This window comes from Dysidea avara, chromosome 14 (genome assembly GCF_963678975.1).
Source record: "Dysidea avara chromosome 14, odDysAvar1.4, whole genome shotgun sequence".
Taxonomy (NCBI): domain Eukaryota; kingdom Metazoa; phylum Porifera; class Demospongiae; order Dictyoceratida; family Dysideidae; genus Dysidea; species Dysidea avara.
In genome coordinates this window covers 8,526,594-8,539,641 of record NC_089285.1, presented here as the reverse complement: position 1 = coordinate 8,539,641, position 13,048 = coordinate 8,526,594, and the positions used below count along the sequence as shown (strand labels likewise).

At 37.3% G+C, this 13,048-nt stretch overlaps 2 protein-coding genes across 2 annotated transcripts; both read left to right on the top strand.

Moving 5' to 3' along the window:
• The first annotated feature begins 472 nt into the window (after positions 1-472).
• LOC136244037 (uncharacterized) lies at positions 473-3,594 on the top strand. The gene is made up of 4 exons (XM_066035563.1): positions 473-581; positions 648-1,149; positions 1,310-1,736; positions 3,444-3,594. Exons 1-4 carry the CDS (start codon positions 474-476, stop codon positions 3,592-3,594), a joined length of 1,188 nt encoding a protein of 395 aa, XP_065891635.1. The 5' UTR covers position 473.
• Positions 3,595-3,659: 65 nt separating this feature from the next.
• On the top strand, positions 3,660-4,277 carry LOC136244036 (uncharacterized). The gene has a single exon (XM_066035562.1). The coding sequence runs from the start codon at positions 3,660-3,662 to the stop codon at positions 4,275-4,277; it is 618 nt and encodes a 205-aa protein (XP_065891634.1).
• Positions 4,278-13,048: the final 8,771 nt, after the last annotated feature.

Sequence of the window (13,048 nt, the reverse complement as noted above, 5' to 3'; positions counted from 1 at the left end):
AAAAAGATGGCCGGCCCTAATTCTCACTTGTACAGCTTCTAGCTATCCCAGAACAATTAGTGACTGGAATAATATACCCATACCTGTAATCGAATCTGGATCAATTACCACTTTTCAGAGAAATCTCCTATAACTGTACTGCATGATACTTTGTTTATTATAGACTTATATTATGTATAGTCTGTATAGCTATGCATCTTTTGGACGCCCTGTGCCCCTAGGTGTCACCAGCACATTGCTGACTACCCAATCAAACTAAATTGGTCCTTGGCACACAGATTTCACTGTAAAAGAATGGCATTAGCCGAAAAGCAATGAATGCAAGAGGCGCCGGGCCACCAGTTGTGCCGGAAATATCGCCGGAAGTAAACCTGCTATAAATGCGCATGCGTAATGTGGTGGCTTCACACGTACTGTTAAACTGATTTCTCATTGTCTTAATTTTTAGTTGTAACAGACAGCTGGAGTTGGCCATGGCATCATCTTCTCGTGTTACAGTGATGCTTGAACGCCAAGGCTGTGACTCGCATGAGCTACGGCTTGAGCAAGTCACTGTTGACACACTACGGCGATTGTTTCAGGTTAGTTACCACTAGCTATATAGATCACTTTGCATTATTACCATTACTGATGCATTATTTTTATAGGTTGACCCTTCCTCTACTTGGCTGAGGGAAGAGCTTGAAGAAACGTTGTACTTTCCTTTGCCTAGTGGCAACTTTGATTTGTCAAACCAGGGCCTTTCATGCCATGCCATATTAATTGTGGAGGGCCCTAGCTTGCAAGGCACAACTCGCGGTAATTTGCTGCCTCCTCGCCCGCGCTCTTTAACCAGCACTCCGCTCTCGGAAGATGTCCGCAGCAGTCCCGGTTCTAGCCGAGGTAGTAGCTCTGGATTCCAGTCTGTTGTTTACCGGCATCAGAGTACCGGTCAGTCCTACAGCCTAAGAGTTATCAAGGCTGAACCTATTCAGACCAGGCACAAAAAGAAGATAGAATTTAAAGAGATTAGCCAAATTTTTGTGGAGTTGGAAGAAGCAACAGCAAATGTTAATTATATTCTTGGCGTTGTCAAGAGAAAATGGGGACCCAACTATATTATAGTCACAAGTGATGGTCTACCAATAGAGGAAGGTTCTGCAACAAAAGGTATGTAGCTAGCTTATAGTTACACAAATGTATATATACATGATAAAAAAAATGAAGTGTACTTTTTACACAAAACTGTGCCCGGCTATAGCACCAAAACAGTGCACATCATACATATCCATATAGCTAGCTGAGTCATCTAATCTTTCTTTTGTTATAGGATTGGCATTCTGGAAAAGTCCAAAGAGAAAGGTTTATGCAGTTGTACAAAATACTGATAGCTCGGACAACGAATTAGATGAGCCAAGGCATAAGAAAATTAAACAGCAAGTAGTTGATGGGATGATCAGCTACACTATAGTAGAAAATTTGAGTGGAGTTGCTGCAAACATTGAACAGATGAAGGAACACATTGAAGAAATTCGCATGTGTGCAGCAGACAGCAAGTTGCAAATACCAATCGCTTTAAAGACATCACTGTCAGAAAATTTTAAGTGTAGGATTTGTCACAGTATGCCCATTAAACCACCACTAATGCTGGCAAGATGCTGTAAAAGCACACTTAGCTGTGACACATGCTGTCGCAACTGGTACTCAGGCCCAGAGGCAATAATGAAGCGGTGCCCTTTGTGTAGAGCTGAACGAGGGTTAAGTAGACTTGATAATAATATATACACTCATTTAAAATTTACAAATGCCATTCTTCTTGTTTGCTATGAAGTAACCTTTTTTTCTCATCGTGTAGTGAATTCTTGGAACAGTTTACCGCAGCATATTATTGAGGCACACTCATTGAACGACTTAAGTCAGAGCTGGATATGCATTGGACTAATAATACGTATGTTTTTCTATCATGATTTGGTGTACAGGCTATTCTAGCCTCTTAGCCAAAATAAATATAAATAAATAATATATAGTTACATGCTATATATGTATTATTATGGTAGGCCCTGCAATCAATTGGTATGAATAAAATTACCTCCAGATTCAAACTTGTAACATGCACCTATTTTTAAAATTTCCTTGTGGGGAGGCATGCTCCCAGACACAGGACCACCACAAGGTCTGCCTCACCAATATAAAATTCTAGTTGACAGTGATAAGTACTGAGACAATGCCTATGATCAAGATATCAATTATGATTAACACGGTATAAAGGCACAGCCTGTAACTATACCAGATCAGCACACATGCAATTTTTACAAGGAATTTAGTTAAAACTATTTACAGAAGTATTGTACAAATGGAGGAAAAGTGTTCCAATTGTTATTTAAAAAGTAGTAGTCTCTAGTTGCACAGTGCAAAAATCATTCATAAAGGCATGAAACTTTCCACCACAACTCCCAACTATAGGTAATGCTAGTTTGTCTTACACAATGGAGGTGGACAGGTATACAGTACAACCTGTAGCTATTAGTGACCACCTGCCTTGAAGGATTTATACTACTGTTAATTCTTATTTGAAGTCCACCTGTCTATAAAACCATCATTCGGATTTGCTAGACTGGGTGGCTGCATTAGAGCTATAACATTAAAGAAATGAGAGCGTAAAGGTGCATGGTCTTTCAACACTACAGCTGTAGGTTGTACTGTACTTGTACACCTCCATTGTGTAAGACAACGTGGTTCCACACAAAAATTTATTATTTTAGAATTTTAAACAATACTAATTTTTTTTTTGAAATATTAAGGCTTAAAGTGTTCATCTAAGAACTTTTCAATCTCAGCTAAACTGATATCCCATAATTTAAGCATCACTTGAAAAAGGTCAATCAACAGTCTTTTTTAAGTGGTGAAGATTTACGTTATTTTAAATATTAACACTGTACAAATTTATAGTTAATTTTGTACTTCAGATGGACCAATTTGTGGTCATAAATCTCCATAATTACTTTGTGGCTATGGGGCTAAAAATTTGTATGGGTGATGACCACCACAGGTACTACAAACACCAAGTTTCGTTAAAATCCTAGAGGTGACCCTAAATTACTTCTTGATTTGATACTATTTATGTGGAATTTCATGCTTTTATGAAAAAGTGCAATGATTTGGGGGCTACTTCACTATATTATTACTGCGGTTTTCCAGGTTCTTGCAATTCAAAGCGTCATGCGCTAACTTTGTGCGCTCATGCATGCGCGGATTTTTAAATTTACGCGGTACCCCCGGTAAACCATGACATCATTAATAAGGCAAAGGTATAGCTGTGAACCGTCTCGCGCTAGTGCTTACAGTGACGATATTAGATGGCGGATTGTGTGGCAAAAGGAAGTTATGAAATTGTCTGATAAAGAAGTGGCTAGTAATTTATGCATTGATCCTACCACTGTGCACAGAATTTACATGCTCTTTAGAACAAAAGGAGATGTGAACAAGAAACCATATCCAGCTGAGAATGCATTTAGGAAGCTGACTGAACCGGTGCAGTTTTTTCTAGCTCAATTACTGTTGACAAAGCCAGGAATATATCTTAGAGAGATCCAACTGGAGTTGGAATCCAGCTAGGTGTAGTTGTGAGCTTAAGTTGCCTTTGTAAATACTTGCACAAGGCTGGCTTCACCCACCAACAGATGTCCAAATATGCAATTCAAAGAGATGAGGATTTAAGAAAGCAGTATGCTGATGATGTGTCCCTCTACACTCCTGAAATGATGATATTTTTAGACGAAACAGGAACTGATAGAAGAGATGCTCTAAGGAGAAAAGGATACAGTATAAGAGGGAAGCCAGCAAGGAATCAGCAGCTTTTAATCAGAGGTGAACATGTTTCAGTCATTTCATTCCTTTCCATTGAAGGAATTTTAGGCTGCAGTATAGTGCGGGGTGGTGTGAATGGTGAAGTATTTTATGATATAATTCTAAAACATTTGGTAAATATATTGATGCCTTTTGATGGAGTAAACAAAAACAGTGTAGTCATCATGGATAACTGTTCTATTCACCACACAAAAGAAGTAGTTGATGTAATTGAAGACACTGGTGCTATCTTGCACTTTCTGCCCCCTTACTCACCAGACTACAATCCCATTGAGAATGCATTTTCTAAGGTTAAAACTGCAATGAAAAGTATGGAATTAGAGATGCAAGTTTTGGAAGATATTGATACAATAATCTATGCAGCATTCTCATCAGTATCTTCAAACGATTGTAAAGAATGGATTAAAGCATCTGGTATTTACAACATGTAAACACACACACACAATAACAATGTTGTAAACACAAATAACAGTTTATATAATCACATGTGATAACAACACTTGTCATCACTACTCTCACTTAATTAAGTTTACGCAAAGTCCTAAAAATTTCACTTTTTTGCTCTTTGAGCTCTTCTTCTGTCAAAACATCATCATCAAACAACCTTTTCAGCACACTCAATTGACTAAGGCATTTGCCTCTAATCTCTGCAGCTTTTCCAGGTGAAGGTTGACTTTCACTTGTACTTGCAATAACAGTTTGTTGAAAAGAAGGAGACTGTGTAGTACTGACTTGTGATGGGTTGAAGGCTGCCTTAACCAAAGCACTTGCTGTAGAGATAATGGTTTGCTCCACATCATCCATTCGTTTTCGCTTCTTTTGGGCTGGTGCAACACCAGTAATCAGAGGAATTCGTGGTGGATCTTGTTTACTTACATGAATACCATTTTGAATCATTCGTGCCCACAAGCGATATTGTGGTTCAGTGTAGTCCTCATCAGAATGAATTTCCTTCAGTTCATCTACAAGCCTATCAATTTCTGCTTCCCTATCAGCTTGCTTTGTACTTGTGTCTTTTTTCTGATTACTTCCATCTTCATATCCATCACACCACAAAAGAATATCCCTCTTTTTTGCTGATTCAAATGACAAATACATTTTATCCAAATCATCCTGACTACAGACCCACATCTTCATGGACTGCCGACCTTCGAAGTACCCAACATTAAACGTAGTTGTTGCTGGAACTTGTGTCCCAAACTGATCCATTAGTTTCACTTTCAAGTCCATTACACACGAGAATCGGCTATTAAAGTGGTGTAGCTCTCTAATTAAAGCTTCCCTCTTTCGGTTAGATGGAATTATCTTCACCTTGTAGAAGTAGCTGGTCTGTAAAACCAATTATATGCATGTAATATCCACTTATCATTTAGCTACATATAAAGTTTAATTGAATACTTAGGAATATTGGAGCAGAATAGGAAAATACAATACATTCTTTAGTTATATGATCAAAATTATTATTGCTTTAAAGTCTAACTCCTGGCTCCCTTTGTAAAAGCTAGGTTCATTTGTAACAGCTATTAATTATTAGCAATGAAATCATTATTGCTTTAATACAGGTTCATCAAAATGATTAATGTGCACATCATACCTAAAACTGCGTGCTTGAGGAGGTTACAAGAAAGTACACTGATCATGTTTATTGGTATATTACTAGATATCGTTGCATGTTTTTCTAACGATTGTATACAGCCTAAAGTGATCACATGCATGATGTTTCAAAATACATAGAATTGAGTACAAAACTGTATAAGAAATGACTGAGACTTTAAATAGGATGTAGATATGTAGTAGGGATTCTAATTAGAAAACACATTATGTAATCATATGATCACGTGTGTAGTAACTGTTGCTGTTGTGCATGTAATGTGTCATCATTATTCTGTTAATCATGCTGAGTCATTCTTCCCGAACAAGTTATATATAATCCTAATACTAAAGTAATTACATCCCAGACCAAAACAATCTAGATGAAAACACTTGACCACGAAGCACCTGACTTATTGACAATGCTAGATTGAACTATATCAACAGTGGAGCACTGATTTAGGTTGGGATAATTCTATGATACAGGAACACTAAAGATTACGGACCATGCACTATGATGAAGGGGAATAATAATGAAATGAATTCAGCCATGTACTGCGTGCAACCAGCCCCTAGTGGTCTATGAGTAACACTAGACATGATTGTACTCCATCAACAAGATACAGTGCCAGTTACTTACATCTGGCTTTACATATGAAGAAGTTTGCTACATGGGTTGGACATTATTTTGCTCAATCATGGAACACTGTAATTTTCACAAACTAACCTGCAGAACTAGTTCAGTGTTTTTGTTTTGTTGTAACACTAAAGGTTAATGGCTATGAAGACATCAAAATAGCTCAGAACGTTCTTTTCCAAATATCCACCATTCAATTCGCCATAGAAAAGTAAGAGATTTTCAACCTTAAAATGACGACCTTAAATTTCCTTCTACTATCGCAGAGTTGCTTTACACATATCAAATTCGGAAAGTTACTAAACAGACTTGAGGCAGGCGGTACACAATAATTAATCAATCGAAATGTATTGGACATGCCTGTTCCAGCTGGCATTTTTGCCATGAACAAAAGTATAGCAAATGTCCGCAAACTTTTTCATAGGAATATAGCTAATAGGGTTACGCCAGCTCAGTACGACAACCAACCTGAAAAAAGTACTTAAAGAATCATTTCGTGTTCCTTCAACATTGGCCACAACAAAAGAAGGATGTAATAGTTTACTAAAACACTATAGTCTTCCCCATAATGCATAATAAATGACTGCACATGATACTCAACACAGAAGTTTACTAACCAATACGGCGGGCATAGTGGTGATGGGTTGTTGATATCTCGAGCTAGTCGTCAAAGGAGTTACTACTATTCCTCTTATATTCAAGGCTCCTTGGCTTGCTTGGCTAGAAGCCCCACTTGGATGATTAATTCGCAAGGAAGTTCCCGGCACACCCGCCATCTCACTGCGGTTTTCACTAATAACCAAATGAACTTTTGCGCATGTGCGTGTGTTGCGCACTTTGTTAGCGCATCACGTTTTGAATTGCAAGAACCTGGAAAACCGCAGTACGGTCATTAAATGAATTCCCCATGACATGTTTTGATGTGTGTGGAGGCCTGGTTTTGTCAAAGTCACAAAGGGCTGCAGGTTCAAGGCTGTTCAGATCCACATGTAGTGATGAATTTTTTTCCTTTCTGCACCTTTTAAACATACTTAGTGTAACATCTTTAAACAGGCTGTAGGACCAGGTGTCCTACAGACCTTCAGCACCTGTGCTATAAAACCATAATTAACGGAAAGTCGGAAACCATGTCTGTTTAGTTCCACTTGGGGTAGCTACTTTGGGAAATCATTGATACATAACAAGGATAAAACATCCTGACTGCCTGGCAGACCCCTGCAAGCGCTTGAGCATAAATCAGATGGCTAAAGGTTCGAAGCTGCCCAGGTCCAGCCACGGTCATAGATTATTTTCTCCTTTCTGCACCCAAGGGTTGTAAAATTAGTACCCAATAAGATCATACAACCCAGCTCACATGATGTATCATGAAAGGCTATAGAATTTGATTGATGCATGTAATTTAACTAATATTGCTTGTCAGGAACAAGCACTGTATAACACTGCGTATACAGTCCTCAAATACTAAAAATCCATGATCATTTCAGCCCTACATTGTAGTACTATATGTACATAACCTGCAAAAAGGTGAAGGAAATAGGGATCTTCTACCATAGTAATGAGATTAGTAACTTCATTGCTTGTAGTAATAAAATTACCTACTATTCGAGTCATTACAGAATGTGTCAAAAAATTCCATACAAGTGAAGTGTACAGTATATACGTAGCTAGTACACTGCAACCTGTACTATATTAAAGAAAATAAGGACTCGTAAGGAGATGATGACTGTAAGAGCCTAGCCTTTTTAGCTGACCTAAGCTGTTTTGATCAAGTCATGAAATAAATGTTTGGAGCTTTGCTTATTTTTACATTGTGAAGAGGTGGTCTTTGTAAAGAGGGTGGTATTTATAAAAGGTGACCATGCATGAAGGTCGGGTCATTAGGTATGCCTTAGCCATCTTCAAGATGTACTGTAATTTACAATTTCGTAAGGTGTTTTTTTTTTTGCTTTTCAATTGCATTTCTGGTGACTATTGCACATTTTCTTCAACTCCTTGAATGTGAGTGATTCACTGAGTAACACCTGGTCACAATGAAGTAACAAAGCTCACCTCAAATGAATGAATGAAACTTAAATACACATTGTATGTTCAACAATGTGATCATGTCACATAATGAGGTGGTAGTTCAGCTTAAGACTAGCACACAAAGTAATTATACTCTTGATATTATTAGTCACTTTGTATATTGGTAATGTATATATAAACATAAACTAAACAGTTTTATATGTATGCGTTGAGCTGGATCCTCAAAAACATTAATAACTCACAGATGCAATTACACACGATCTTGAAATTTGGCTCATTTGTAGCACTGCTCGACCTGCTAAATCTATTAAAACTCTTTACATTCAAATGTCTGGCACAATATTTACAGCCAATCAAAATTTTTACCATACTTTTCCTATATGGAAGCCATAAAAGTGTTGTGTCCATTACAGCTCTTTCCTAAACAGTGTTGTTGACACCTATGCTATCACCCAGGAGCTGGCAAGGGGAGGGGCACTAAGTTGTAAGTGGTTGGGGAGAGCCAGGTTCTCTTGTTGGCAATTTAATTTTGCTGCATTTTTTGAAGCAGCAAATGATCACCTCTTACAGTGTCTCACTGTTGATTATTGCTGGCCTTTGCAGAGTCTTAAACACTCTGGAATGTCTTAAACAGCAGTAACAAATATTGTACCACTGGTTAAAAGAGGTGACAGCTAGTAACAATTGACCCATGTCATTAACTTGTCCATTAGAACACATTGTCTATTCACATATTACTTTATGCTCATCTTACTAAATATAACATCTTGTGTGATCAACAACATGACTTCTTCCAAGGGTGATCATGTGAAACTCAACTATTGCTAACAGTAAATGATTTTGCTGAGAACTTAAACAAAAATGAACAGATCTAGACTGACTTTTTTTTTTACATTTCTCGAAGGCATTTGACAAAGTATCCCACTAGCATAACTCCATCATTATTTATTTAAAACCTTACAGTGTAAACAACAATGATTTACAGGGGAATTTGACATGTTGACGTAGATAACTTAAGAGTTTGTTACACTGATGGAATACTGGCATCCTGTGCCAGTACCCAAATATAGTATCTGAGGAAAATTACTAGACTAGATACAACATTTTGTTCTGCAAAGATGCCAGTGTGTAATAGTTGAAGGTCAGCAGAGTGATCCATCTACAGTAACTTCTGGTGTACCCCAGGGCACTGTCTTGGCCCCACTACTCTTCCTGTGCTTCATAAATGCTTTGCCAAATGGGATATTATCCAAAATTAAATGCTACTACTCATTCAGAGCAGGACTGCCAACAGCTACAGAGATCTCGGGATTCTCTTGGAAAATGTGCTGATGAATGGAAATGACAATTATTTAACCCTCAAAAGTGTGAGTTTCTCAGAATAACCAACAAAAACATCCAATTTTAAATCCTAAATGAAGAAATTAAGGAAGTTGCCCATGCTAAGTATTTAAGTGTAACTAGTCATAATCTTACTTGGTCTGAACATATAAACAAATTACCAACAAGGCTAACAGAACCAAAGGTTTTATGCAACGTAACTTGTATAACTGTCCACTTGAACTTAAAAGCAATTGTTACAGAGTGATGATAAAGCCTATTATTGCTGGCTATATTAGATTATGCAACATGCAGCCATTATTTGGTCACCACACACAAAAGGATATCTATATGATAGAAGTTAGAGACAAGCAGCAAGATTTGTGATGAATAACTTCTCCCCTATGCCAGTGTTACACAAATGCTAACAAACCTTAACTGGCCGACCCTTGCTAAATGTAGAGAATAGAAAGCTGTTATGATGTTTAAGATTACTAATCGCTTTATTGACATCTCAGCAAGCTCCTACCTAACACCTGTACCAATTACATGATACAAGAGGCCATAGCAAGAGGTTTATACAACCAATGACAAGAATTGATTCCTATCGAATTGATTCCTATCTATATTCCTATCTATATTCCTTCTTTACCTCCACTATCAAACTCTTGGAATTCTCTACCCCAACATTGATCAATGTAAGCTAAGACTATAGCTGGTCTAGCAAGAATTATAGGGCAGATCCAGAGTTTTGAAAGGGGGGTGCACTTTGCTGTAAAAAGGTTGAAGAGCAAAAAAAAAAGGTCACAGCAATAATGGTTGCCCTTTACCAAATGTATTTACTATAAAGTATATAAAAATCCTTATTTGTATCCTTATTCACAGCTTCACAGTTAAGCTACAATGCCTCGTGAACAATGTGACTGCTTTTTTAGAGTGACTGCTCTATTAGAGTATCTTGATCTTGTATGCAATTTTTATTGAAAGGGATGCAGGAAGGGGGGGGGACACATACCACCCCCCTGAATTATTAAGATTGATTAAGCTAATTGTAATTTGTTTGTTTGTGATCTGTGCATCATACTCTTTTCAGAGGTCTGCACAGTAATAATATTTATTTTTTAGTGGGCTTAGTACGCACAAAGGTGCTGGGTAACAATTTCATAACTAGTTTGATTTTGGTTTGCTTTAGTTTTAGGTGAATCTGTAATAAACAGTAGTAAAATGTGCATATTTTCATGAGTTTTATACCCCATTGTCACCACTTATGCTCCATCCTGGATCCACCATTGTTACCACCTATCATCTGGTTGGCTGAAATGTTAACTCTGTTGAGAAAAAAAACTTTTAATTTAGCTGTTTTTCAGGATCCAGCTCAACTTGTACATACTATAGTTGCAAGTAACAGTAATAAGTTACGAGTTTAACTGGCAAAACACCACCTGCTTAATTCTATAAGCAATCATACTTCAATACAATAAATATTCCACTTATAAAATACATGACTAATGAAAGAATAAACATGATAGAAGCGAACACCACAGTCATTCTGTTTACACCATTCACTGGGACTGATGGTGATGCTTTTCCATCCTCCCCCACATAGAGAAAAGTTTCCGTGTACCTTTCCAGCACTTTTACCCTAATGATGTAATGACAATGTGAATCAACATAATATTTAACCCTTAAACGTGCATAAGCCTATATATAGGCAGATTATGCATACCCCTGGAAAACGCATAAGCCTATATATAGGCTTTTACGCATGGCTGTAAACAAAGTGCTGTAACTTTTGAAGCATTCACCGTATGGCTTTGTAATATGTGTCATTCTACTCGTGATGTAATAAGCAATACAATGATACCTAGGGGTTTACCCTACGGCCAAAGAATAGGAACTAAAAACTCACCATCAAAATAATTCTTAGCAAAGAACTACAAAAATGTGTTACATACCTTTAGAAAATGATCCATACCTTCTTTTCAGTTGGTCCAAATCGCTGCAAACAAGTATCAGTCAAATCGCCATTCAATGGCGAATCAGATTATATACAGCTCACATGATTAAACCCACAATCAATACGACAGACAAGACGAAGAATATGCTGTTGTGATAAAGTGAGACGTTATTCTTCTTACAGTGGTTATTTAGCCTTCCCCAAGTACTGTAGGCCAATGAATAAGCTTTCTGCTGATATATCGTTTTAGGCTAATAGAGTTAGGAAAGGCTATCTTGCCTCACCATATAAGTTTGCTTTGTCTAAACACGTATTCCTTAAAAGTTACGTGTGCATTAACGGCTTAATTCCTTAAAAGTTTCATGCGCATTTAAGGGTTAAAAAAACTGATTAATATGCTAAAACAATGAATCATACAATACTACTATACTGTATAGTAGGGATCCCCCTAAATGATGTACGACTCCCATAAAATCCAGCCCATGAAAAAATCTTAGAAAGAAAAATTTTATATTATGAAAAGGTCTTAGTCCTATAAGGCCATACATCATGTGAAACACTTATGTATATTTTTTTTAAACTTCAAAACCCAATTTTTGGTCGGTCTACCTCTGCACCATGCTTTTCATTTGATCTTTAAACATGCTGGTCGTCATCCTCATGCAATGAAATTATGTCGAATTACACACCACAAAATTGCTGAAAACGCTCATTCTGCAGTAAGAAGTACTTTGTGACTCACTACCATACATAAGTATTGATTACCAGCTAGTAGACAGCGTACCAACAGTTTCACGATATGACTGATCATGTGGACTTATGGTTTAGCAGTGTCAGTAATAATGTAGCATGCGACACATCCCTTAATGGTCTAGATGTACTACAGTAAACGCGGTCAGTCAAATCAACCACACCTCTTATTTTTAGCACATTGAAAAAGAGACATGCTTTTGATCATTGATTTACTGTGTTCTCCGAGGCATATTGCACTAAACTGAAGACAAACTTTGCTAAATAGGTAAGTTACCTTGTACAGCTCTAGAGTTTATATGGATACATATACATGAAATTGACAAAGAGAAAAGAACTTGACCACCTGGCAGACTCCTGTAAGTGCTTGAGCATAAATCGGATATCCATGTCCAGTCATGGATTTTTCTCCTTTCTGCACCTTTTATAACATTTTTAAACAGGCTGTAGGACCAGATTTTCAGTAGGGCTGCACCGATTCTTACCAAGTACTCAGTTGGGAAGTATCTGCAGGTACAAGTACCGATACCAAGTACTAGAGATGCAACAATATATCGATATATCGCGTATCGTATCATTTTAAGACAATATCGCTGTATCGATACAAAGTCAAACCGTATTGGTATATCGTGTATCGTGATATATTGACATATCGTGGCTTGTTACCATGGCTGACAATTAAATTATTGTACATTGTGGTTAAACTGAATAGTATGTAATGCTTCTCGAAGAAAATTTAGATCACTTATTTCTCTTTTCAAACAGTTCTTGATTTGTACTACTGTTTAATGGATTGAACATAGCCAACAATGAAGCATAACAGATACTTCACTTTACAGATGATAATTGATACAATTGGGACGCGCAACACCATTTCTTTGTTTCGGTATGCATGGATTGCAAAGATGCTTTTCGAACAGTAT

What these genes read in the sequence shown, in the direction of transcription:
- LOC136244037 (XM_066035563.1), top strand. Translation starts at nt 474, where the DNA reads ATGGCATCATCTTCTCGTGTTACAGTGATGCTTGAACGCCAAGGCTGT. An exon ending in GGAAGGTTCTGCAACAAAAG is followed by an intron (nt 1,150 to 1,309) that starts GTATGTAGCTAG and finishes CTTTTGTTATAG; the next exon opens with GATTGGCATTCTGGAAAAGT. An exon ending in TTGTGTAGAGCTGAACGAGG is followed by an intron (nt 1,737 to 3,443) that starts GTTAAGTAGACT and finishes CATGCTCTTTAG; the next exon opens with AACAAAAGGAGATGTGAACA.
- LOC136244036 (XM_066035562.1), top strand. Translation starts at nt 3,660, where the DNA reads ATGTCCAAATATGCAATTCAAAGAGATGAGGATTTAAGAAAGCAGTAT.